Raw genomic sequence first — 27,953 nt, 5'->3', positions numbered from 1 at the left:
AATTTGGAGCAGAAGGATATTTTCATGCCTATCTGAATTGACAGCCAGCTGAAAATGTCCAGATCGGAACAGTTGTTTTGGTTTTGCATGATGTGTCTAATCTTTGCCAGCTGCCCAAAATAATTCACCAATTAAACTCTAATGTCTCGCTTATAAATAGAGCACCTGGTAAAGGTATATAACTTTGAAAAAATGTGCTTTGATTTAATTTAATCAATAACTTAGATTATGTTAGAAGAAGACAATTAGATTACTTCTTTGGGTTTGTTAATAACTCTCTTGAGATGACAATAGTTCTAAAAAATAATTATTCAACTGTCTTTTAACTTCCTGAGGTCTTTTTTTTTTATGTTATATACAGTTTACATCTACCTATGTTAGCACACAGAGCATGGAATATATGGTGTCTTCTTTTCAAGTGCCTGCCTGCATGACTATATGTACTCTCATTTCACTAACAAATGCTGTTTCCCTGCCAGTGAATCGTAAGATCTCAATCACCTTCAATAACACCACAGTAATATCACATTTCCTGTGTTACCTTGCTTTAATGCAAAGCCTTCCCTCCAGCCTGACAATGAGCTGATGATCTAACTTTGCAACTAGCACTGCTTTGAGCAAGGGATTAAATCAAATGATCCTGGGAGTTCCGTTCTGGCCCAAAACACTCTGATTCTAGTCTTTCTTGGAAATGTGAGCTGATAGACTGCAACATGTTTTTTTTCTTTTTGCTGAGACAAAGGCTGAAGTAATGGTTTTATGATACGATGTAAAAAGGAATAATCTAGTAAATGATGCATCAGTCAGCCTGTAGCTCTAACGCCTAGAAGTGCTGAGGTTTTTAAGTGAAACTTCATGTTGGAAAGATATATTTAAGTCCACAGTAAGCACCCTAGGAAGCCACACTTACCAACTATATTTGCAAAACCCTTAGTATAGAGTACTATCTTTCAGATTATGGATAGTACATTAGACCTGCAGCAACTAGAGAAAGCTGTGATTAAGCCAACACTGCTCTCCCAAAAGACCCAAACAGCTACTCTTTAGATCAGCCTGGTATAGCTCATCTATGTATGCTCTGTCAACATTTCTTTATAACCAATTTTTATGTGGAAAACCGAAGTGCATTAGAGTTCAGATACACTCAGCCAGATGTGTGGAAGAAGGAAATAAGTTACTCCTTATCAGAAACGAGTGAATGAAATCATTTCATCATCTCATGTGGCAAGCTGGGCTTCCTTTAGATTAAGGAACTGTTCATATATTCATAGTACTCAGAGTAACTCCAATGCGGACACAAAAGGAGCTGGATCCTGAGCTCACTGTTTCAAAGCGATGCCAAAACTGAAAGGCTTTGTATTGTAGCTGCTGATCGAGGCCTTCCTACAGCAAGCACTTAACCTTAAGCTCGCGGGTAGTGTTCAGTGGGCTAACCATGTATCCACAGCTAACTGTCTGCTGAAGTGTTTCAGCATGTCAGAAAACCCATATTCTGCATTTGAAACAAAGGCATGGGCAGTTAATATTAGGAAAGGAATTATTTAGCTTGGGTCCAGGGATGTGTGTTCAGCTCTTTCTGACCTCACCTGTTCTACCAGAGACGTTCCCTGATCCTATAGCACAGGGTGTTAATATCTCCAATCAGACCGGGAGGCCAAATTAATTTTTAATTGCACTATCACGCAATTCCAGTCCACAGGGAAGTGCCATTTTGTTTAATATGAATGTCTCAGCTGGGGTGCTTGTAGGAAAACGAAAGGCTGGATACACAAAGCCGGAGGAGCTGTGCTGCGGTGTTAGCCATAGCTGGTGAGCAGCCCCTCGCAGGCTGAAGTGGCTGGGTACCATTTGCTCCTACCCTGACTAAATGGGAGAGCCCGCATCCCTGACTGCTTCCTTCCTGGTTCCTCCCAAGCACGCTGCAGTTGCCACACCAAAATTGCTCTGCTGAAGAGGAGTGGTGAATCAACAGCCCAGAAAGTCACTGTCTTACTTCAGATCTCATTTAATATAAAGTATTTTACACAAAGGGCAATGCGTTCAACAATAGGAGTTGTGGGGGTTCACCTTGCAGTGACCCAGGTCCTTGTGGTGAAAGGATGTTTCAGAGAAGAGGGGACATGTGGCTTCAAAGCCCTTCAGGCAGAAAAGGTCTGAGCCTGGATCTTTTACACATTAAATAGATGCTTTTGACACCAGAGCCTCTTCTCCTCTGCAGTGTAGCCCTGATTTTTGTCTCACGGGTGAAAATAAATTCACAGGCAGTTTTGGGCTAAGCAGCACCATGCTTTGTGCTGCATTTGCCCTTTTCTGGAAATGTACTGCCAGCTCTGCTTAGTGGATCTAATTAGAAATTATGATTAATTTCTTCATATGTATATTTTCCTAACAATCAGTGGAATTTATCACAACAGAGCTCAGTAGAGCTCTTATAATTAAGCTCATGAATATCCTGTGAACACTTCTCCAGCTAGCTGTCTGGGTAGATGGCTTGGATTTACAGACTTCAGAGGTCGTTCACAAAAAAGTGGAGGCTATGCTGACCTTTCACAGCATGGCCAGCATTAACTCATCACACCACCAAGAGACAAACGCCTCGCAAGGAGATGATCTAGCAGCTGACCGGAGGACGCAACTGCCCATCTACATTTCAGCAAATTTTACTGAGACAATAAGGCATTTTTGTTTTCTCTTTTTTTCACCTGTTTAGGAAAATCGATGGCACCAACGTAGAGGAGGATCACATTGAGCTGACAGAAGAGGGGCGGCCTGTGCAGGCAAGCACCCGCAAGCCGGCAGCATGCGACTGCTACTGCTGTGGGCTGCCCAAGCGCTACATCATTGCGATAATGAGTGGTCTGGGCTTTTGCATCTCCTTCGGAATTAGGTGCAACCTGGGTGTTGCCATCGTGGAAATGGTGAACAATAACACCGTCTATGTTAATGGAAAACCAGAGCTACAGGTGAGAAATCATCTTCCTTTCGCTGTTCTGAGCAGACCTCATTGCGAAATGATTGAAGCAACACATATCAAGGTACTGTGTATACACAGATCAAAAATGGAGCCAGGGAGACGCATGAGTCTGGATTCATATAGATGTGTACATGCTTAATTCCTAGTTAGGTCTCTAAGTCAAATTAAAAATCTGTAAGGTCTAAGGATTTGCAATGTCATACAGGATGTAAGTAGCAGAAATGATAATTGAATTGGCTTGCATGTCTATCAGATCCCTGATCTTTCAGTTGTAGACAGATTTTGTTGTGGTGGCAGAAGCTTTTACTATGTACTGTCTCTCAGGGAAGCGTGCTCTGATGCTGCTACAGAAGGAATTATTCAGATCAGTAGATGTCTTTCAAGACATTGAAGAAGTCATTGGCAATAAGGCAGCAGGTTTTTACAGGTTATTGACAATGTGAACTGCTGTCTAGAGGTATTCAGAGGTACGTGCCAAGCTATTTTCATATTTGCAGGAGATGGCATGTGGTTCACAGGACATGCCTACAAAGCTTTAACAATGTGCCCAAGGAACTGCAGGTTCAGTGCATACCTGACTTTCCTCAGTCCTGCCTTGTATACGACTGTGATATCATGAGTCTGTTTATGGACTTTATGAACTTGAACCTTTACATTTGTTCTACTTGTTGACTTATTTTTGGATACTTTTGTCCGAACAAATTATTCACAGGAATATTGACTCTTACCTGATGATTCCCCATGTTCTGAGGTCTAGGAGAAAAGCCACTACAGAGGATAAAAGCATCATCAGACCCTCCCAGGGAATGGAGGCTTCCCCCAGCCCATGGATACCCTTTTTTTGTTAGCACATTCCCTAAAACAAAACACATCTCCCAGAGAGGCAGATAAATTTCTGTCATATTTCTAGAGATGAATGAAAAGTTGTGCAATTATTCATCAGGTTTTCTCCCAGGTATTTTAACTTTTGGTAAAAAAAAGTTCAGAAAGTGTCTATAGCATATTTTGAAAGTTAAAAGTATACCTGCCTACATCACTCCTGGTGATAGTAGCTTATTGATCTGCAAAGACCAGAGACAATGCTTATGCTTCTAGTGCTGGGGTTTAAACGAATCTTCCTTCCCTTTCCACATGATGCCATGGCCAGTCCTTCAGTATTTTTCTCTCCCTTTCCTAGCTATCAAGCAGAGTGTTTCTGATGAGTCTCAATAAACCCCAGAAAGATTTACCAAAGTGAATGAAGGGTCTTCTATCAGGGAGCCACTCTGTGGAAAGGGACCTGAGGGTCCTGGTAGACAACGTGCTCAATATGAGTGAACAGTGTGCTGCTGTGGCAGAGAAAGTCAACAGGATGCTGGATTGCATCAACGAGGCCATCACCAGCAGAGATAAAGAAGTTATTATCCCACGCTACTCTGCGCTTGTCAGGCCACACCTGGAATACTGTGTTCATTTTTTGTCCCCGCTATACAGAAAGGTTGTGGACAGGCTGGACAGGGTCCAGAGAAGGGTCACAATGATGACCAATGGACTGGGAAGCCTGCCATATGAGGAAAGGCTGAGAGAACTGGGTTTTTTCAGCCTTGAGAAAAGAATGCTGAGGGGAGACCTTATTGCCATGTTCTGGTATTTAAAAGGTGGCTACAAAGAAGATGGAGACTCCCTTTTTACAAGGAGTCACATGGAAAAGACAAGGGGTAATGCATAGAAGGTACTCGTGGGGAGATTCCAATTGGACACAAAAGGAAAATTTTTCACAATGAGAACAATCAGCCATTGGAATAATCTCCCCAGGGAATTGGTGGATTCACCAACACTGGACACTTTTAATATTCGGCTGGACAGGGTGCTGGGCCATCTTGTCTAGACTGTGCTTTTGCCATGAAAGATTGGACCAGATGATCCTTGAGGTCCCTTCCAACCTTGTATTCTATGATTCTATGATTGTAGTTCTTCCTCTTCTGCAGTCTCCTCTGACCAGCTCTTGCTGCTTAGACTTGATTCTGAATTTGTAGTTGTTCAGTCTAATTCCTGCTCCCTGTGGTGCTGCTGGGACTTCCCAGTTCTATAATTCACCCTGGAGCAAGAAAAAGGGTGTGCCTGCATAGGCTGGGAAGCTCAGAAGAGGTAGTTTGAGAAAATTTGGACAAAATTCTCTCACATATCTCAAATTATTCTGTTTGGACATCAGCACCTCCTGATACATGAACTTACTCCATGTCTCATGATGTTTCTGCCTTCAGAAATTAACACTACATAGAAACTAAGCTGGAAATCACTAGTAGAAAATTAGGTATTTAAAACAGACATGTAACTCAGCACAGGAAAGTGAGCCATTTTTCAGAAAGCATGTTGATGGGGAGGGAAATCCTTTAGCCTTCTGTAAACATGTCTGGCTAATTAATGCCACCTTTCTCCCTGCAGGTCAAATGATGTGCTGATTTTTAATTTGCTTGTTTGGGGAAAATCAGCCTACCAGGGAAAACAAGTTCTTGTTTTTACACACAGAAACTAACACAGAAAAAAGAGATGTTAAGATTTATCACTCTAGTTTTCATTTTTCTGTAGTGTTTCAGTGACAGTTTTAACTCAGAATCGAAAAGACATCTGTGCTGCTTCCTCTCACATGATGCTTAGCCATCTTTCCCTGCTGTGTGATTAGCATAAAAATGATCATGAAGCAAAACATCATGGTTTATCTTTGCTCCAAAACAGTTGTTCTGAACTGAGGGTTCAAGGAGAAAAACTAGACACTGACCTTACATTAGCGGGATTATACTGAGCCAGGCCCTGTCTGACCTCTGAGAATGGAGGGCAGGAGGGGCACCTTGGATCCACCTTTCTTTTCTTCAGTTCCTTTATATTTTGCCCTGAGCTTTGGCTGTCAAGGTATGTCAAACAGGATTGTCAGAGAACAGGAATGTCCTTGTTCAGGAAGACCCTTGAGAAGACTGAAACTTCTTGGTATCCAAGGATCAGGTGTATGGTGAAAGCATTTCTCTTGGTTGCAGATGTTTTTGGCTAGGAACCATCTACGGTCAGCCTATGGGTGGCCTTCTTTATCCAAATCCAGCCCTACAACGGGCATCACTGTTAGTAAAAGATAAACTAGTCACCTAGCTAGTGTTACCTAGTTTTATTTCCAGATTGCCTTGTCTTCAGCCATCACCTCCCCCGCCACCCCGCCACCACCTTTTCTGGTCCCACGCCACTTAATGCAGATGGTGGATGGTCAGACTTTGTCCCTGACAAGTAGAATCATGGATAATACAGGACCAGCCTGACCAGGCAGATGATCAATCCAAAGGACCTGAACAACCTTGATAATCAGGAGGATTATGGACATGGCTATTGAAAAGTATCAGGTATTTGTTCTAACGTGGAGTACATTTCAGGACTAAGCAGCCCAGGGGGAAGCAGCAACAAAGTGTCAAAGATGAAGGTCCAGTATTAGCTGCCTTCTGGCTGAAGACGTTCCCCCTTCCTACCCACTCAACTGAAAGCTAAGAGCAGAAGCTGTAATTTCACATGGGAATTTGTCATCCTTCTGCCTTAACTGGGGGCATTCAAGCTCAGCAACACCAGTGGAAAGAGACTGCCTTGATTTGGAGATGAGTGACTTCTATGTGACTGCCGAATAGTGGCTATCTTACAAGGAGCACACTTCATCTTACAGCATTTTCTCTGTTTACAGAAAGCTCAATTTAACTGGGATCCAGAGACAGTGGGACTCATTCATGGCTCTTTTTTCTGGGGTTACATTGTGACACAAATTCCAGGAGGGTTCATCTCAAATAAATTGGCTGCTAACAGGTAAGAAAACAATAATCAGAAGAATTAAGCTTTAAAGCCTGATGACAGTTTTACTCTGTTTAAATTATTATTACCAAAATAGTGAACTAAGGTGTTTCAGGAATATGCATCTGAAACTGAATGTGCAGTATTTATGTCTAGAACTAAAAATGGGACTAGATTTCCATTATGGGTCTATTGCTGATTCTCCCAATTTAGCTTGTTCATCTTAAATATTTATACATTTCTTCTCTAAACAATAATGCTTTCTGTAGAGTGTTAGGAAAATCACACCTGATGCTTCAGACAGTGATTGTAGCAGTTGCCTTTCAGGTGTTGCCTTAGTACTCTTTCACTCAACACCAAACAAGAATTTTCCAACAAAATTTGGCCTTTCTCCTTTAAAAATTTTCTGTGGACTGAAGCTGGCCATGTAGGAATTACACAACTATATATGTTCTGAAGACACAAATACATCCTCATGCACACAGATATCCTTGTCATGGCTGGATACAGTGCTGACTGTAATTAGGATTGCCTAGAACTTCTATTAGAGCCTCATTATTTCTGTTTGGTGAACTCTAACCATCCATACAGATTTTTTCTAAGCTCGTGTTCACGGGCTGGTTTCTTTTTAGTTCAACTGCTTTTGAAAATAAGAGTAAGAAAAGTAGCTAATTTTGCTAAGGCTAACTTTGGTTTTGTGCTTTAGTTCAAAAAGTCTTCAGAACATAGAACTTGATCACAAGAGAGAGTGAGACTGTCTGAAGACAGCTGGTTGTGAGTGAGCTCATGAGATGTGCATGTTAACAGCGCTTGGGATCTTCAGATAAAAAAGATGGTTGGTACTCATTTCGTTCTCTGCAAACAAGATGTGGCTTATCTACAAAAGCTTTCAGTATTGGAAAAGGTCTTTAAGACTAGTTATATATTGTTTTGCCCCAAATCAAAGTACTTGGCCCTCTGCATTCTGCAAAGAGCTACAGGGGTTACAAGACTGCCTGGACATTCTTCCCACCCATATGCCCTTATGGAAATGACTACAGGACAGAGTCATCCCATAGAACTGCCCAGAAGTTCAGTCTCAACTCCCCTCTGTAACAAAAGGTTACTCAGAGTTCAGTTTGCGCTGCTTCTTCAACCCTACTAGCATCCTCAATTATTCATTTCTCTACCACACACAAGTGCCTAAGCAGAGTATTTTTCCATCTGCCAAATAAGCCAAACAAATTAGCTAAGCTTAATTGTTTCCTCAGCCTTTCTAGTCTTGCCACCAGCTTTTGCAGCAGAAGGGCCCCAAAACACAGATGTGCACTTTGTTGGCTGAATAATTCAGCATATTATTAATTTGGCTTTTGTTTCCTTAATTTTCTTGCAAACAGTAAATTCATCTATGTTTACACTGTAACTCAATGTATTCAGTCAGCAGACTACTTCCTTAGGTATGTGTTGTGCATATGCACAGAAAGCTGTATTTCTGTCCCCATGAGAGTTTCAGACTCAATCTAATGCTATACTACAATGTCACGTTATAGATTTGACTATCATAACTGGATTTAGGGGTAGAATTTGCTGAGGAACAACAATATCCCAAAAGCTGAGCTCAAACAGAATTTCTGTTTGCCATAGTAGGATTCACCGGTCTGGCCAACTCCATGTTTTTCCTTTATTCCTTGTTTACCCAACCAGTTTCAGCTTGGGTAGATTCACCAGTGGTGCCGAGTTTCTGTTACAGAGGGGTTACTTGCTAAGACACGGGGCAGGAAGCCAGGAGATCTGAGGCCAGTCTGTGAACCCACTACCTCTAGAAAGACAAATGCATTCTTTTGTCCCAGCTGCACACTGGCAATGAGATGTGTTATTCTATCTTATTACTGACATTGCAGATTTAGGTACAGACTCTTTTTTCACCTGTTTAAATCCTGCTCAGTACTGTGCAACCTTGAATATACATGGACACCCCCACCCCAGGCACTTCTCTAATGTAAATAATTATCTGTAATAATGTAGGATTCAAATGGATCTCAGAACACCTGAAAATATTGAGTGCTTTATGGTTTTGCACCTAAACCATCTAATACCATGTAATCTGCTTTATACGTTCGTCCAAATTGGTATAGATTTGCATTCCAAAAAGTTCATGAATGATTTAGTGACAATGTTCCTTTAACTTGCTGATATCCTCAAATGTGCATCCAAACATAATTTCATTATTGTTTGATGGTGACAAGGATACATGAAACATAGGTATCTCCTGAGATGGGTTTTCAGTAACAGGAGCCCATCACTGAAGAATACTGTTTTGATCTCCAAGTGGCAGCTAGCCGGGGATCACAGCAGTGAGAAGAACACGCAAATGAATTGAACAGAACTGAGATACTTTTAGTCATGGTGGGGACCAACGTCTTTGGGACAAATGGCAGTGAACTGCCTGAAAGATGCCGACTCTTTGTGGAAACACTACTCGCTCTCTTAAATAGTACCAGAAAAGTGACTCTTTCAAACCCAGTATAAATGATGCATTTACAACCTAGGCATATGAAGAGGTGGCACTAAATGAAGTAGCAAAGATTGGAAACTCAGTCTTCAGAGCTAGCTCTTTGGATAATTAAACATGTTCTCTTTCTTACAGCTTATTCTTTCATGTGCTTATTAATTTACATAATTCGTTGTAGTTCCCTGAGACTGTCAATAGCATGATGATAACAGACCTGACACTTCTATTAGTGGCAAGGAAGAAAGGTGCAAAACTCTTTTCTTCACCGATCATAATGGAGAGCTAAGTAATACATATTTCCCAGCTAAATGTTTACTTGGCTTTGAAAGCAGTCTCCTAAATGTCAAGATATGATCATAGGCTTTGTATTCCAGTTCAGATTTTCAGACTGTTTTCTGTATAAATCCTTTGTCACTTCGCTCCACCAGCCTTGCCAGCCTTTTTTGATTTTGTGTTCATCTGTTGAGTGTTTTCTTGTCATTCAGATTATGAGCTGCCTAGGCATGGACTGTTGTTTTTGTCAATAGGTATAGAGAACTTAGATAACACAGTGTTGATCTCCGACTATAGATTTGTTGCACTGTGATACTACCATTAATCCTACTGTGAATAATAAGCCTAGATGAAAAAAATGAGGTGAAATCTATTTCCTGTGAATAAGTTTTCAAAAAGCGACAAAAATGGAAGCAATTGGAATACTTATTAAAAAAAAACAATAAGAAAAGAATGGTAACAAAAGGTTTTAAAAGTTTATAAATATTTTGAAGTGGAGCATGATAAATATCTATGCATAATAAGATCTGTGTAGGTCTTTGGCAGAAAAATCAAAGGGGAGAGAAATATTGCTGTTGTCCAAATCATACAACTTCAAATAACTGTCTAATATCATTCATATATCAGAATGAAGCTTAATGTGTCTTTTTTAAATGCCACATACGTAACAAGACAGTTGAAAACTTGTTAAGCGTCACTGAATTTGAGTAGTTGTTTGAAAAAGGAACATGGATGACAGTCCACAGACAGCAGCATGCTGCTCACTAACATCAGTGTAGCTAGGAGTTGAGGGCCTTTAACAAAAGGGGCTGCTTCATTCCGAGGGTGTCCCCCTGAGTCTTGGAGCAAGACAGGGCTGCTTTGGGCTGACCTCCCATGTCCCAAATACTGTGGTCCCCCAGGCCACCAACAGATGCACCTTTCTATCTGCAGAATGAAAGCTCTCCCACACAAAGGCAGTCTTCAGGGAGGCAAACATAGTGGCTTTGAATTGCAGCCAACACAAAGAAGACAGTAAACTACTGAGGATTAGTACTAATTCATTCAATTTAAATGGTGCATGGCAGCTGTGGAGAACTCCTACTGCCAGTTCTGATATATTTCAGTGCTGTAACAGGATCTTAGAGGGGATCCTCATGTATATCAGCCTCCACTGATGCTGGAGTAATGAACTCTTGATATTCAGACAGTGCATGATGCAGCTGTTGAATCCCATTCACTACACAGAAAGGAAACCTGAAGCTTCAAACAGCCAGATGTGTATATGAAATCTAATAAATCAAGTACAGCTCCTTCCTGCTAATGGTAGTAATTTTAATGATTGTTCCAACTGGTTGTTCCCAGTCTCTTTCTTGGTTTCCAGTGGTGTTTTTCATGTTGCAGCAGCCTCAGTTTTCATATGAGCTCCTCAGATGTCTTTTCATGAGCTGGGCATGCAGGGATGTATTTCCCTTGCACTGCAACCTCAGTGCCTGGCAAACCTGCAGCCCATGCCATACTGAAACAACTGCCCTGTAGCCCAGCTGTCTTTCATGTCTAGTATCACTGTGGTTTATTATTGATACAGGGCGGTAAGTGTGCACCACTCTCCAATTAAACACAGAAAAGCCGGTGTCCGTGCTGGGAAAAGCTCCCACAGGCTGCGGTGAGCAAGGCAGACAGCTTTGAGTGTTACCCCAGGGTCTCTGAGTGGTCTGGACTTTCAGGGATGCTGCTTGGATGCATTACCACTACACAGAGGTTTCTGCTGCCTGTTTCTCTAGCGGGTGCTAGCATTTGGGAGGCTGCAAATGATTTCCCAAAGGCACTGGGCTCCAGGTGCATTTAGAGCCTCGACTCACTGGTGCCCAGCTGCAGCAAGTGCTCTTCCCAAGCAGGGCAACAAAATGTTTATATCACATTTTTCACAGAAGTTGTCTTGTAGAAATGCCTGTTCTATGTCATAGTCTCAAACGACACTTGTAGCTGTTATTTAGAGAAGTGATGTTGGAAAGGAGTTGATCTTCAGCAGCCCTATTATACATAATAGCACAGCAAGTGGAACTAACCAGCACACACCCATGTTCAGAAAGGCGCTTAAACCATACTTTACCTGATTTAAGTTAAACCATATTGATATAACAGAATTTAAGTACTTCCCAGGATAGGAATGCTTCTCTCAGGCCAGGGCTCCTATAAACAGCTTAGCCTCCAGTAACAACACCCATATGTATTCCTCTGATAAAAAGAAAAATCCAGCAGCTTTGTTTAAGTATGTATAAAACTTCTGTTCCATTCAGAGAAGAAAATGTACTGACCATATGGGGATTTATCCCCTTTTTCCAATAAGAGGACTTTACAAGCATTTGGGCTGGTGAGATCGTGGTATGTAAGACTGTCTCTGTGACTGTACGTGAGAACAGCATCGTTTCTGAAAAGTAGAGAATAACTATACTCCCTTTCATGTTATTTTTTTCCATAGGGTATTTGGAGCAGCTATCTTTCTAACATCTACACTGAACATGTGCATCCCTTCTGCAGCAAGAGTACATTATGGTTGTGTGATGTTTGTAAGGATTCTACAAGGTCTAGTGGAGGTAGGAGCACTCACCGTTTTGGTCCTTGTATACATCATTTGGTTTTGGAGATTTGGTTTTAAAAAATCATAAGATCTTTTGGTCAAGTTTTTTGATGTCTTTACCTGTTACTCGTATTTAAGACGACAATTTTTTAATCAGGCCAATTTATATTTTAAAGTTTACTTAAAAAGAAACACAAAGTTTAGAGTTTTGGTGCTGCAGTTTGATCTGTTTTAGTTTACTTTTGCCACCCACTGCATCTACCAAACAGCATTTTTACCCCAGAACACATTACTGTTTAAGTGATTATCCAAATTATTTTGCCATCTTCATACCCAAACAACAGCTCTTCCAGGCTTATCTAACCCTTCCTACATCATTCCATGGTGACAAACAGCTAGACAGGTTGGGAAGTCTCAGCAACTGCTTGAAGTAAGAATGCAGTGAAAGTAAATTATGTGATATGTGAAATGTCTGACAGGGTGTCACCTACCCAGCCTGCCATGGGATGTGGAGTAAGTGGGCTCCTCCGCTGGAGAGAAGCAGGTTGGCCACCACATCGTTCTGTGGTAAGTTGATAGGCTTATATGGTTTATGTAAGTATGCATTGCTATTAGATGTATTTTATTCATTTAATTATTTAAAAGAGAAATGCAAACCCTCTACCATTTGCTGTATTCGGCTTGTACTCTGAGCTCAGGAACCTGAGAGTCTTTCTGATTAGTATGTCGCCACTTTATTATTTAAAGCCAACCCTCAGAATGCCTGTCATAGTAAACTAAAATCGGTCTAGAGGTGTCACATGAAAGAAATCACACCTTCTTTCTTTTTTTTTTCCATTTCTGGAAACTTTTCTGGCCCTTTCCCAGGTCTAGTTTGGGCTGTTCCCTCTTCATACTGTCTCCTACCTGATGTCTTCATCCTCTTTTGGTAACCCTGCAATCTTCAATTAGCTACTAATTCCAGAGAAAACAGTGAATGTTAGTATCTCCTTTACAGCTCCAGGTTGGATTTGGGTAAATGTGTAAATGTAAGGAAGGTAAGATATAATCCAGAGGTACTCTCTCTGCTTTTTTACCCTAAGAAGTCCAGATATGCAGAATACAGGGCAGGAATCATTCTGCTGTAATTTCAAGTGTGCTGTGTTGGCAGTGAAGGAAAAGACACTGCTCATTACTTCACTCTGCCATTTGCCTCTGATGCCCTCATCCTCTGCATTTGGTGTGCCCCTTCCCGTTTGTAACAGGGAAATTGCAACAGTGACTGGATGTCTAACAATACTGGAGAAAAATCAGAAATAGTAGGTCTTTGAAGACTTAGCAGTTGGGAAAGGTGGAAGAGAAAACAATAAAAATAAATGCACGTGGTGGGGTAAAGCTGGCTGAAGATGAATGTCTGTGAGAAAGAATATTTGACAGTCAGAGGAAAAATGTCTGTCCATCTGCAGTGGAACTGAAAGGCTAGGGAAAATGCAGCACTAAAATACAGGAGAAAGGGTAAAAGGATGAGTGAAACGAGAAAAAAAAGCAGTTTTTTATATTATAGGAATTTTATTTTTCCTACAGTTGACTCCAGGATTTAGTGATTATTTAGGTGTCTCCATTTTCTGTAGAAGAACACACCAAAAGAGAAACCCCTCCACCCTCAACGCTGTCTCCTTGAAATCCTAGCACCGGGTAGAGAAAGAACAATTCTGCAGCCCAGAACCCATGGTAGTGGTTACAGATCGCCGATTCTTGCACTTGAATGGTGCAAAGGTATAGTGGAAAAACTAGGAAACACCACATTAACCAGGTTCCTGGTTTTTCTGACTATATTCTTTATCTGGGGCTTTGCTATTGCTGTAGAAAAAATGAATTACACAGAGATGAGGGGGAAGAGTCACTGTGAACCATTGCAGAGAAGTATTTGCTAATGAGTAGAGCAATGACAAATGTTGATTAACAAAGTATGTTATACTCTCAAAACTACAAGTATTTCCTAGAATAATTCAAAGCAACATTACTCACTTGTGAAGTTACTGGCACCGTCTTGCACTGAGCCCAAATGTCCAGATTCCATGAATTCTCCCTAGGATATTCATGGAAATTCCTTTCCAAGCACTTAAATACTCATCTCTTTCTACAAGTCACTCAGAAATATATTTCACCAATATTATGTATTTCCCAGCCAGAAACCTTGGCACAGACCACTTTTTTAATCATTTTTTTCCCTGTTAACTTTTGTTTATTTATTCCAGCTGTTTGCTCATGTCGCTGATGTGAACTAAACGTGGTTAAAGAGACTCAGGGTTGGTCTGAATGCCCCCTCCACTAGTAGCACTTGTGGGATCATGGGGATAGAGCCATGACAAGAGCCTCTCAGCACATCTGCAACCATCAGGATTTCTGGATAGCAAGAAGGCTTCTGAAATTTGGGCCATTAGCATCTCTGGAGCTCACCTCATATGCCAAAGGGTTAGGAGGGATTCCCTACTTCAGTACATATGGGTTATGCCTGCATGGTGGTTTACCATCAGTTTCAGCTTTACAAATCCCATTTACCCACAGGGCACAACCCTACTATCTGCAAAATTAGACTTGTGATTCCACACCAGTGAGGGCCAGTCCTTCCCACCACTCCAAGCTAAATTTTACAGTTGCCATCCCATTCCCTATGTTCACAAGAAAGCATGGTGCCAATCAGCCAGAGGCATCCCTTCAGTTCTGCCCCTGTAAGCACCTGCCTGGATCATCTGCACTGGAGGCTGGCCTCGCCTATCATAGCTGACATGTTTTCTTATTCCTTTTTTCTCCTCAGGGTCTTATGCAGGTGCTGTGGTTGCCATGCCGCTGGCAGGTGTGCTGGTGCAGTATATAGGATGGTCATCAGTCTTTTATATTTATGGTGAGTTGCTTACGATAAAGGATCTCTGCAACTAGACTGCTACTGCCAGCAGTTTTGTTAAACCTGTATAACAAGTATGGGTCAAAGCTATTCTGGGGAATTAAGATATTGAAAATGGGTATTCCAATTAATTTCCTACTTATTGCAGCTTCTGAAAACTTTCATTTTGTAATCATCTGTTGTAAAATGTATTAAAGTTATAATGACCAGGCTACAGCCCCTGGTCACCCAGTAACAGGGTTGGATGCAGTGGCAAAGGTTGCTCTGTAGCACAAAGACTCCATGTGACACGTGTTCCAGAGCGCTCAGTGACAGCGAATGCTACAGCATATGCTGCTGATGGGGAGCTGAGTGCCTCTGAAACCTGCTACCCTGAGACATCTGCCGCATGCTGCCCACCCTCAGTAAAAGCAGTGCTACTTCGACAAAGCGGTCCCATCACACGAGTACAGCCTCATGGCTGGTCTGTGGTGCCTCGTGCTTCCTCCCGCGGTATGTGGCAGAGCTGGCTCAAACCTGGCCTTGCACATCTGCAGCCCAGTTAAGATGGGTTTTCTCTGGAGACACAGAATGCTCCCTAAGATCTGCCATTGCAAGCTGATTGTGAAGTTCATTTGTGCAGATTGTGGCCATGTTATGTCCTGTCTGCTTTCCTCCTTCCCCAGGTCCCACACAAAGCTTTGCTTCTGCCTTTTCTCTGCCCCATGCATACCACATAATGCAAGTGACAAAATGCTCAAATGCTTGGCAAGCAGGCACACAATCACAGAGTTAGTTATTGTATTTTCTTACTTGCCTGGGCATATTTTCTATATAGATTTGGTTTAATTCGTTCTTGAAACAAACTTCAAGGCCTGCAGATACTGAAATGTGGCTTTATTGGCTTTTAAGACGGATCTTTGCTTTTCCTGCCTCTCCAGGAATGTTTGGGATTCTTTGGTACATGTTCTGGCTGCTTCATGCCTATGAAAGCCCTGCTGCACATCCAACAATAACCAACGAAGAAAGGATATATATAGAAACAAGCATTGGAGAAGGAGCCAGCCGAGCTAGTGCAAGTGTAAGTAAAAAAGGCTTTTCTGGTTATAATCTGTGAGCAGTTTGCACAAGATGAGCATATGACTGGATGGGTACTATTAGCTGTGTAAAAGCAGCAGAACTGTTTGCTGTTGATGTTTAGGGGCTTTTCCTCTTATGAAAATTACAGGATCGGGCTCATGCAGCTGGACAGGACGAGTTCAGCTACAGGCAAAACATGTAGTGCTGTTTCAGCTCTCAGCTTACAGGGCCTCCCTAATCTAGGTAGGGAAAGGAGTGGGGAGAGAGGAGGAACAACACATTCTCATCTCCTGCTCTTCAGTAACCATCATGTTTGTTCTAAAAAATATTAATCAAAATGGCTAAATAAGAAACTAGCTGTATATGTTAATCATCCAGCTGCCTTTTGAGCTCTTAGTAAGGATGACTGAAATTCTGAAAGTTTAAGGACAGGGTTTCTGCCCTGCTTACTCTCACAGCAATTCAGCTTCTTGTTTTAAGACTGCTCTCCCTGAGAGGATCCTGGAAGATCCTGGAAACTTAAAGATAAATCCTATTATCCCATCAAACTTCTCTCCATTCCATTAGGTAACTCTTTTGCTAGTGGTGAAACCCAAATCTGTTTCTTGATAAACTGTTCCTTCTTGGCTTTTACTTTTGGACATTCAGGAACAAAATAACTCCAAACTCTTTGCTCTACATGTTTTGGGTAATAGCCTTGCTGAGAGTATAAAGTACCAGACTCTCCTTTTGGGCATGCTCATGAAGTTTGGCTGAAGTCACTGGAGTCTTGGCTGGAGACACACACACTTGTTCCAGGTCATGGTTTTCCCCTTGCTGTATGGTGGTTTTACTGCAGAGGACACTAGTACCACCACCATGTGTTCACACACGACTACAGGCATATGGTTGCCTGTAGAACACAACTAGGATTTATAAAAAAATGGAAAATGGCAATGCATATTGCCATAGTTACATATTTCAGCTTCTGATTTGAATTCTGTTATAAGTGAATAGGGCTCTGAAGTGTTTTTTGTTCCTGCTGTATGGAGTATTGAAGCATAAACAGAAACTGGAAATGCCAAAAGCAAGTTATAGAAATTAAATCCTCTACCACAGACTTTTTTTTTTGCTGAATGAAATGAATTAGCTTGAAGCAGGTAGCTGCTTGTTGCTGTGCTACTGCATGTTACTTAGCTTGGATAACCCTTTTTTTAAAATCCTTTCAGTGGAATGTCTCAAACTGCATTTTGCCAAAAAGTGAGGAATGGCACAAGGTTTGCTCTAGTTTTGTTTGATTCTGTTATTGATTCTGTTATCACAATAGCAGGATTCCAGAAGACCTTGTGTAATTTCAGTAAGCAGGGCAATAGTCGTATAGTACTCATCATAAAAATCCTAACTATTCTAAGAAAGTTTCTCTAACTGTCTTTTGGCACTAATCCAGGAGATATCTTTCACTTGCATTGTAAGTAATTTGCAATGTAAATTGGATGCAATGTACTGGATAGTCTTCTTTATTCTGCCTCTGCTTACTCAATTTTGGTTTTTTTCCTAGAAATTCAGTACTCCCTGGAAGAGATTTTTCACTTCAATGCCAGTTTACGCAATCATTGTGGCAAACTTTTGCAGAAGCTGGACATTCTATTTGCTCCTTATAAGTCAGCCTGCTTACTTTGAAGAAGTCTTTGGATTTGCAATAAGTAAGGTAAATGTCTGAGATGAAGCAATGACCTTGAGACCTCACCCTAAGAGATGCAGAGTGCTTGAGGAGCCCCAGATTCCTCTGGAATCATTATAATAGATAATTCCCAGTAGTTGGGATGACATACTTTTGGTGATCTGATAGAAATTAAAGCTTGCTAGCATCAAATTTTTAGAAAAAGGAAAGAAATAAGAAGCTGTTTTGGGAAAGAGTTTATTAAAAAAACCACATATCACGTAAATCACAAAGTAAGTAAATAGAAACGTGCATTTCTGCAGCCCAAAAGACCAACTGTATCCTGGGCTGCATCAAAAGCAGCGTGGCCAGCAGTTCGAGGGAAGGGATTCTGCCCCTCTACTCTGCTCTGGCGAGACACCACCTGGAGTCCTGCATCCAGCTTTGGAGCCCCCAGCACAGGAAAGACATGGAGCTGTTGGAGCGGGTCCAGAGGAGGCCACAAAAATGTTCAGAGGGATGGAATACCTCTGCTATGAGGAAAGGCTGAGAGAGTTGGGGCTGTTGAGCCTGCAGAAAAGAAAGCTGCAGGGAGACTTTATTGCTGCCTTCCAGTACCAGGAGGGGGCCTACAAGAAAGCTGGAGGGGGACTTTTCACAAGGGCATGTAGTGATAGGACAAGGGGTAATGGCTTTAAACTGAAAGAAGGTAGATTTAGCTTGGACATAAGGAAGAAATTCTCTACTGGGAGGGTGGTGAAACACTGGAACTGGTTGCCCAGAGAAGCTGTGGATGCACCATCCCTGGTGGCGTTCAAGGCCAGGTTGGATGGTGCTTTGAGCAACCTGGTCTTGTGGAAGGTGTTCCTGCCTATGGCAGGAAGGTTGGAACTGTACGATCTTTAAAGTGTATTCCAACCCAAACCATTCTATGATTCTATTATTTTGTTTAGTGCTGGCTGATTAGCATTACTTGCCAGGTAATTTTCAGCCTCTTAATTTTTCATTACTTTTCACTGACAATGAGGGTTCAAATTTTGTATAGATTTATATTCCCTGCCACTGCCACTACATTAAAGTCAGTATTGTTACACTCCTTCTTCAGAGCATGAATGAGTACTTCAGAATAATTGTTGCATGGATGTTTTCCCAACATCCCTTTAAAAAACCTACTTGCTATGTTACATATTATTTTCAAACAAGCTTAATCCTACAAATTGATAACAAACATCATTACCTGTGTGGTCTGGGAGCACCAGTGTGCCCTGCTTCTACAGTTCTGATGTGGTATCAATGACAATCTGGATGGCCAAGTACAGTATGGAGAAGAAGAATGGGGATATTAGGACAAATTAGACTTGTTCATTCTGAACTGGTTTTCATTAATGCTACAGTTGCACTTCTGTATACCTCGCTAATTAAAAACTAAAGTAAAAGAGACTGAATGTCAACGTAAAGAGGTTGCACATCCTAGAAAATAAACTCAAACTTCTCACTTAATTCTTACTGCTTCAAAGAAAATCTTCTAGAAGATGACACGCTGATCACTAAAACTTTGCAAAAAATTCTTTTCACATATCTGGGATAAGTACCAGAGCTAACAGAAAAAGTAATAACCCTTTGGCAGAAAATTCACCAAGCGGAAGTCATGCTTGACTAACTTGATAAAATTCTATGATGAATTGACTGGCCTGCTAGACAAATACAGAGCAGTGTGTATTGTCTACCTAGACTTCAGTAAGGCCTTTGATACTGTCTCCCATAAGATCCTCAGAGACAAGCTGTTGATATGTGGGCTGGTTGAGCAGACAGTGAGGTGGATGTAAAACTGAATGGCTGGGCCCAAGGGTGGTGATCAGTAGCACGAAGTGTAGCTGGAGGCCAGTAGCTAGCGGTGTACCCAAGGGGTTATACTGGGTCTGATTCTGTTAGACATCTTCCTTAATGATCTGGATGATAGGGCAGAGTGTACCCCCAGCAAGTCTGCAGATGACACAAAACTGGAAGGAGTGGCTGATATGCTAGAGGGTTGTGCTGCCATCCACCTTGACTGGCTGCAGAAATGGGCTGACAGGAGCTTTATGAAGTCCAGCAAGGGGAAATTCAAAGTCCTGCACCTGGGGAGGAACAAGCCCATGCACCAATACATGCTGGGTGCCACACAGCTGGAAAGCAGCTCAGCAGAAAAAGGACCTGGGGGTCCTGGTGGACATCCGGTTGGACATGAGCCAGCTGTGTGCCCTTGCAGTAAAGAAGATTAATGGTATCCTGGGCTGCATTAGGCAAAGGCCAACAAGTAGAGGGAGGTGAGAGGAAGGAAGGAAGAAGAAACACCACTCTACCCCCCAAAAAATAAAGGAACATGCCCAGGCACTTTCCATTTCACTGATGCTCTAGGCACTGAGCAGCCAAGGGATGGTTTGCACAGATCCAGCTTCCTGACAGGGGCGAGTTACTGACTGCCCCTTTGGACAGGGCACTGTGTGAGCCCAGCAGTGAAAAACAATCCCATTTCTGACTATGTCTGTCAGGGATAGTGACTGGACAGCATCTGGCACCCTGAGGAGCATCCTGTAGGCTCCACTTCCTAGGTACAGCATCCTGCTGAGACCCACCTCACAAGCCCCAGCAGAGATGGTGTACTAGGGCTGAAGTGGGTAGCTTTTGGCCATGCTGTGGCTCACATACTGGCATTACTGGGAAGGCCTGGGAAAAAAAGCTGCTACTACCTGAATGAGAGTATGCTGGAATCTCTCAAGCTCCTAGATATCTCTAAAAAGGTAGTTCAAGGTTACCCAGGTCTTGGTTGCAGATCCTGTTGGACCTGTCTGCAATCCTCCCACACAAGGATCCAGGATAAAAAGGTGTCTGATGGCGAAAAGCAAGAGGTGAAGAAAAGGTATGGTTCCTGTTCTCTTCCCCCTAAATCTTGCAGGAGGACATGAGCAGTAAGCATTAATTTGTCTAATTGCAGGTTGGCCTTTTGTCGGCAGTTCCTCACATGGTCATGACAATCATCGTACCCATTGGAGGGCAGCTAGCTGACTTCTTACGGAGCAGGAAGATTTTAACCACTACCACTGTAAGGAAGGTCATGAATTGTGGAGGTACTACCAGACTCTGAAAATATGACATTTCATTTCTGTGCTGCAGTTGATATAAATATCATAGTTTGGTCCATGTTTAATTGTAAGAAGAGATAAATTACCCTAGATTGGATTTGCAGCAGGTTAATCCAAAGCATTTAATGGAGAGCTGGTGTTAGGTGTCCTTATGGTATAAATTCTTACTCATACGAGCATGCTTTTAAAAACGGAGGAGGCAAGAAGCCTTGTTAATAATTAAAAGGGCAACAGGAACTGGCCCAGCAGAGTAGTATGATCAAATAGGCCTCATCCTGCAAACTCATGCGGACAAAGTTAACCCTGTACCGTGGTGCTGGAGAGATCCTTTCCCAGCAGATATGGTCTTGCAATAACTGGCCATGTTCCCATGTGCTACTTCCAGCAGAACCCACTGGCAAGTGTAGGCTGGTAGGGTTGGGTAAGAAAAAAAAGCAAGGAGTGGACAGGCTCATTTTTACTCAGCACAAAATAATTTGTTTCCAGTTCAGTCACTGCAATGAAAAATCAATGACATCTACATGTAATGATGATACTAAATGAGAGAAAAAATTTCAAGCCAGAGAGCCTGAGGAGTTGTTCTCCACTGCCAATTCCTGGCTTACATTATTTATGGATGGCATAGGCTGCCTGAAAGAGAGAAGCCTGCAGTCAAAGATGCCATGCAGCTTGGCTATGAATCTTCACAAAGGATTCTCAAATTCATTGTGTTTTCAGGGTGTATTTTCAGTGTCATTCAAAAAAAAACAAACCAAAAACCAAAAATGATTGTAATGTTGCATACTAGAAAATGTTAATTTGCAGTAATGGCAGAAACTGGAAGATCCCTGTGATGCTCAAGGATGTCCTGTTGTGTTGGTGGAACACCTGTATGTAAAATGCTTTTTTGTTCCAATTACCAAGAACATCTCACATCACTACAATCATGAGAAATTGAAGGATAGAAGTATTTTTTTCCTTTCCTTATCATGTTTATTTGTTTGTGATTTTTTCAGCACTTTACACAGAGTCACTTTCTCATTACTTTGCTGTACTGCTCAGTGAGGTAACTTCACCAATTGCTTGAGTCATTTACACAGCAATGAGGAGAACAAAGTATATTCTCAAACAATAAATATTCAAATATTTCTGCGAATCCACAAAGCTTCACAGTATGTTCAAGAATAACTATAAGATACAAAAGAATTTTGTCTCATTTTAAGTTGCTATTCTGGCTAGGCCTTTTTAGTATCTCCATGACCAATAGTAGTTTAAATGTAATCTATTCCCATGTGTTTCATTTGAAGGTTTTGGGATGGAAGCAACCTTGCTTTTGGTGGTTGGTTATTCTCATACAAAAGGTGTGGCTATTTCCTTTCTGGTGTTAGCAGTAGGCTTCAGTGGCTTTGCAATTTCGGGTAAGAACTAATCTTATTCTTGTTTTTATTATTAGTGACAGAAGTGATGTTATTATCCTCACTGTTGTTACTGTCATCTTTTCTATTATTCTGTTTGCTCTGAATGTGGCTGCTTATGGGATATTCCCTATTTCTTCCCAGATCAGAAATAATTTACTTCAGTATCTATGAAACATGTGGCACATACGACATGAAGCTTTGAAAGAACCTGCTTTTTACTGATTCCAGTTTATATCAGCTTTGTGCTGTTATTTTCTAGTATGCTTTTACAGTGTCAGCCACATTTTCTTCTTACATAAACAGTATCCTTAAAAGGAGAGCGAGAGAGAATTACTCTGGAGTGAATAGTTGCTCAAAGGCTATCAGTAGCAACCCTGCTCCCAGCCTTATCTGACAGTTTCTGCTTTCTAGGTCAGTCTTCTCTCTGTTGTGTCCTGTAACCAGCTCTTCTCCAGAACAGCTGTTTCTAACACTGTCATGGGTCTCACCAGCCTCAGACTGACTTTTGCAGATCCACTAGTACCATCGTTATAAAAAAAACCACTTTTGTTATGAAGATGGAAGGCCATGAGCTAGCAGACTGCCAAGAAGATACGTCTATTGAGCAGAACTGACCAGCAAAGTAACTGCTCATCTCCAGTTGTTTCAGGATTGGCTGAATGATGGGAAGTAGTTTTGCTACTCAGTTATGAGGTGCTTGCATAGCTGGTCATTTCTATCAATCAGTTTTTATTGCAGGGTTTTCCTAGTACTCAACTTTTTACTGTATTTAGTCCCATGGACTTGGAATTCATCATCCTTTCTTGTGAACATCCATAGCTCATATGACTAATTTTCATTACCTAAAGCAAGATAATTATCTGAGCTGATTTTTACTATTTGTTTTTATTTCTTAATAAAATATGTACCCAGGAGACATGCTACAGTGATGGTAATTATTTTTCCTACTGGTTTGTATTCTGTTTTTTTATCATGTTGTTAAACTGCTACTTAAAGTACCAGAAAACGTGTATTAAAAACACTACTACCTAAATAAAAAGATACCAGACATTTGACAAACATGAGGCATTCATTCCTTAATTAAAAATGTTTGCCGAGTGCATTGTTTCAGTATGAGAAGATGGGAAGCACAGATACTTTAAATGAGGCCAAAAAAAATTATTTGCCATACAACATGATCCCCACAGGTGGGGAAAAAAGAGGCTTTGACAAAGAGTAAAGAGTTGCAACATATCTTCCATCTTTGTCACCAAAAAAATACTTCCCTTCATTCTCATATGTATGGTAATGGGATTTCCTACCTTTTTCAGGCTTCTTCAGCCAGAACGGCTGTAGAAAGCCCTGTTGGCCTGGTAGCGCAAAGCTGTGCAGTTGACTGTTATCTCTCATTTGTTGTAGGATTCAATGTGAATCACTTGGACATAGCCCCACGTTACGCCAGCATTCTGATGGGGATCTCCAATGGCGTGGGCACGCTATCGGGCATGGTGTGCCCGCTCATTGTTGGTGCAATGACGAAACATAAGGTAACATTTCTCCAGGTTTTCTAGGAAAAGGATTAGGTAACGCAACAAAAGCGAAGATATTTCAAAGCTTCCTGGGAACTCAATTTCATTATTGATCTCTGCAGCTGTTTTCTGTCTTTGTTTGTCTTCAACATTAACTTTTACAATACCATCATGGCCAGATTCTCAGCTATTGTAAATGAATAATCTGTGTAGGGAGACATTGTTTTATACCACCTGAGGCTGAGTCTCTGCAATATCTCCATACTACTGGGTAATGCTTTATAAGACTTGGGAAACTCCTCTACAATGCATCCCTGGTATGGTTCCTAAACAATCACTAATCTACAATCAGATTAATTTAACGCTAGAGAAATCCTTGCATCTACAACTCCATTAATATTTCACACACAAGAGAGAAACATCACTGTGAGAAAAAGAAAAATCCCATGTTTTATTTTATTAGCCACTGTTATGAAAAAAAAAAATCTTCACAATGTCTCTCTCAAATTATTCCATCTGTAACATCAGGAATCAAACAGTGGTTGTGGTCATTGTTCAATATGTGCTAATTCATGGTCTAATTCAATATTTCTTTTTACTGCAAACTTAATGAGACCTGCACCATTCTTTCAGACCCGTGAAGAATGGCAAAATGTCTTTCTGATCGCAGCGCTGGTGCATTACAGTGGAGTGATATTCTACGCTATCTTTGCTTCTGGGGAGAAGCAGGAATGGGCTGACCCTGAAAACCTCAATGAAGAGAAATGTGGCATAATAGATCAGGATGAACTGGCTCAAGAAACAGAGATGAACAATGAAACTTTTGTAAGTCCAAAGAAAATGTACGGTGCTACCAGTCAAAACATTGAAGTACAGAGAAGGGAATGGAGAAAGCAAAAGCAAGTAACTCAAGACATGGAAGAACAGACTTCTTATCATTATGAAAATGGAAATTTTCAAGATTTGTCATAATACTTGAAATTGTAAGGTTTATATAGCAGCTACTCCCATCCCCACTTCTGCCTAGCTGCCCCAAATCATCTGGTATCCGTATTTATTTTCTTATTCAATTGTGTAACGTCTGGTCACGTGGCTAGATACAAGGGGTGGTAGTTCCCTTCTAATAGTTTGGAAGAGGGCTAAGAACAATGGGACTGGGAGAAGTGATACTAAAACCTTGCTCAGCCATGGTATCCTCCTGGAAGGACCTCCTGCACCTGTTAGGAGATAGCCAGCCCTGGCAGGGCTCCTACCTGGTGCAAGCCTACGACTGTAGGAGGAAGGAGCGCCCTCGTCTTCTCACCTGAATAGAGAAAGGACAAGGTCATATCGGATGGTGGATCCACAGTGATATATATAATTACTTAGGGCTCCAGAGGCATGAAATTCTGTCCTGAGTGGACTTGCTTTGCCTTTTTAGGATTCCTGCAGGTTGGCACTTGAGCTGCTTAACCCATGTCAAACCGCAAGCTCATGCTGAAAGAAAAGCAGTTTTACGGCAGTAGAATGTAACTAATTACTAATGGTCACTCAACAACAGGAAGAAGAACGTGTAGCAGACATGGCAGAGTATTGCTTCAATTTAGTTCATTCAAATGGATTGACAGTCTGCTTTATATGCATAGGCCACAGAGTCTGGATAAGGCAATAAAATGGGTACTTGTGAGATTTCTCCCTCTCCAAATATTTTGTGCTGGCATGAAATAATTTTGAATACAAAATCATCATTAGTGATTCAATATTATTAATCTTTATGAAAGGAAATCTTAGTCCTATTGGGATTAGGTTTCTCACCCAATTCATTATTGTGAAGTAATTTAAATATATTTTTCTAGTATCATACTGATAGAGTTCCTGGCCTCAACTCCAACAGTCCTCATTTAGATGAATGAGCTTACTTACACGAGTAAAGTCTTTAGTTCTGGATCTGTAACTTTCAATGCCTCAGTCTTGCTGTTGTTACAAATGAAGTACTGTACCATTTGAGAGTTATCAGAGTATATATGTCTGAAAGTAATTTTCTTTTGCCATTGGTATATGTTTGACAGTATGAAGCGGCTTTAGCCTTTTTCTACCATTTTTAGAACCAACCAGTGGAGCATGCTGTATCATGTCAAGCAGTTAGCTGCAACTCAGACACTCATTGTGGCTTTAATACTCTTTTCAGAATGAAGAATTTCAATAAACTGTGATTTAATTTGTCTTTCATTATGATTACTGCCTCATTAAACTCAAGTGAAAGGTACCTTGTCCAGCCTATGATGTGCTTTGTGATGTTTCAGTATTATTCTTATGTACCATATATAGCCACTGTGGTGCACGTGGGATTTGAACATTTCTAACATGCATTTTGCTATTTTCTTGAAGTGCAATTGAATACAATGAGTGGAATTACACTTGTACATTCATTTAAATCCACGGATCATTTATATTTCCTACAAATGTAATTAAACAGGGAGAGCAGGAAGTTAGCTGATTGTTATTTCATGTCTGTGGTTCCTTTTCTGTCCAGCAAAATCCAATCTACAACTATATACAGATAACAAGTAAAGCAAGGTGAATGGATGCCTAATTTGACTACAGTGAGGATTTTTCAATTAGTATCATCAGATAATTTAATCATATGAGTATTGTTACAGTACAGCTCAATTCTACCTTGACACAACGCAGTTTATTAGTGAGGCACTCAAAAAAAATCATCACTTTATCCTGTTACATCAGAAAATACTTTTGTCAAAATTTTAAACTTTAGTTCAGACTAGAGTTGCTTATTTCACTACTGGCATTTAGAACAGGTATAAGAAATTATCTTCTTTCTTGCAGGTTATAGTCAACATTTGAGGATTTAGGTCGCAGGAGCTGGAGTCAAATGTTCTCACCAGTCTACCAAAAAAGCTGGAGCAGCTGCTGTCAAACTATTTTACAATGTCCACTACAACTTAGAAAAGAGAGAGGGCCACTTCTTTGCATACGCACAAATCAAACAGCTTCTTCCTCCCTCTCCAATCATGTAGCATGCATGTAGTTGCCACAGGAACTCTAAATAGGGAAAATGATATTATGAAAGGATCTAATATAAGAATCTGTGTAAGTATGATCTGGCAGAGAGGAAAGAGAAGACCAGACAATGGACTACTCTAGCAACAGTAGTGTTTTCTGAGAAGAAGCATCATTTTTCCAATAATGAGAAAGGCTATCTTTCCTGTCCCTCTAAAAGGAACACAAAGAGAGTGAATATTCTTGTTATGACAAAGAACTACAAACACCCCGAAAGTTTGGGAAATGGCCAACCGGCACATGAGAGCTCAGTTGCCTCCCTGGTAAGCGTAGCTGCTATTTCCTACCAAAGCTGTCACAAGTGACACTTGATACGGTGAGGAGTCCAGTTTAGCAGGATCATTTCGTATGCACAGACTGCACTGATTTAGTTCAGTGGAAGTTTGCCTTCAATAGACATTTGATCATGATTTAATGCTCTAAAAGAAATGGTTTAAAAACATTTGGACAAGCTTTTGCATTTAAATAAGCACTTTCTTTCTTTTCTAAGTTTAACTCCTTCTAGAGGCACAATATCATCTCTGACCAGTTGCAGTTATGTTCGGACCACAATGCTTTTCCAGGCAATCACATTCAGATGTTTGGGCTGCCTTTCTCCCTTTTCATCTGTTTAAATTGTTCAGGTGCATTGCATGAAGTGTAAACGCCACTGGCTGGAAGTTAGTTTTCTTTCCTAGAAAACTTTGTTACTTAATCAACTCTTCAATCTAGACAGTGGCTTCCACAATACTGCATGACCAAGAATACAGCCAACTTAATGGGATCAAACAGGCTTTGCAACTCCAGTTTTGCTGGATGTCTCTATCTGCAACCTGCTCCAACAGCCTTTTCTTGTAGGATCTGAGAAAGCACAATCACCGAGGGTGTTCTGCTAAAACTGTCTTCTTAAATATGTTAGAATGTGGAACATTTAAACAATCAGGGAAAACAGCTGGTGTATCCCAACCTGACTCCAAAAAAGTCACAGCTCTAATGCTAGTGGATGCAAATAACTCAGAGGGTATTTTCTAAGGAGAAATATTAGCTTGATTAAACTTGATTTATTGCATTACTTGCATGTTTTTCTGTCCCCATGTCCAAAATAACTTGTTCATACACTCAGAGTTTGATTTTAAAACAGCTTTCTGACTGCAGAAGGAAGCAAAACTTGATTTCTATTGGAAAAGATATCTTAAGCAACCTAAAGTAAGA

General features: G+C 41.0%; 1 protein-coding gene across 1 annotated transcript in view; it reads left to right on the top strand.

The window, feature by feature from the left end:
• Positions 1-24,677, top strand: part of SLC17A8 (solute carrier family 17 member 8) — a 29,271-nt gene extending 4,594 nt beyond the window's left edge. Inside the window, exons 2-12 of the mRNA XM_009940124.2 lie at positions 2,711-2,963; positions 6,669-6,787; positions 11,998-12,112; positions 12,576-12,663; positions 14,894-14,980; positions 15,901-16,040; positions 17,577-17,726; positions 20,653-20,785; positions 22,087-22,197; positions 23,596-23,723; positions 24,339-24,677. Coding sequence (XP_009938426.2) covers positions 2,711-2,963; positions 6,669-6,787; positions 11,998-12,112; positions 12,576-12,663; positions 14,894-14,980; positions 15,901-16,040; positions 17,577-17,726; positions 20,653-20,785; positions 22,087-22,197; positions 23,596-23,723; positions 24,339-24,677 — 1,663 coding nt within the window. The remainder of the gene's footprint in view (positions 1-2,710; positions 2,964-6,668; positions 6,788-11,997; positions 12,113-12,575; positions 12,664-14,893; positions 14,981-15,900; positions 16,041-17,576; positions 17,727-20,652; positions 20,786-22,086; positions 22,198-23,595; positions 23,724-24,338) is intronic.
• Positions 24,678-27,953: the final 3,276 nt, after the last annotated feature.

Source organism: Opisthocomus hoazin, chromosome 8, assembly GCF_030867145.1.
Source record: "Opisthocomus hoazin isolate bOpiHoa1 chromosome 8, bOpiHoa1.hap1, whole genome shotgun sequence".
Taxonomy (NCBI): domain Eukaryota; kingdom Metazoa; phylum Chordata; class Aves; order Opisthocomiformes; family Opisthocomidae; genus Opisthocomus; species Opisthocomus hoazin.
This window is presented reverse-complemented; position numbering and strand designations above follow the sequence as displayed.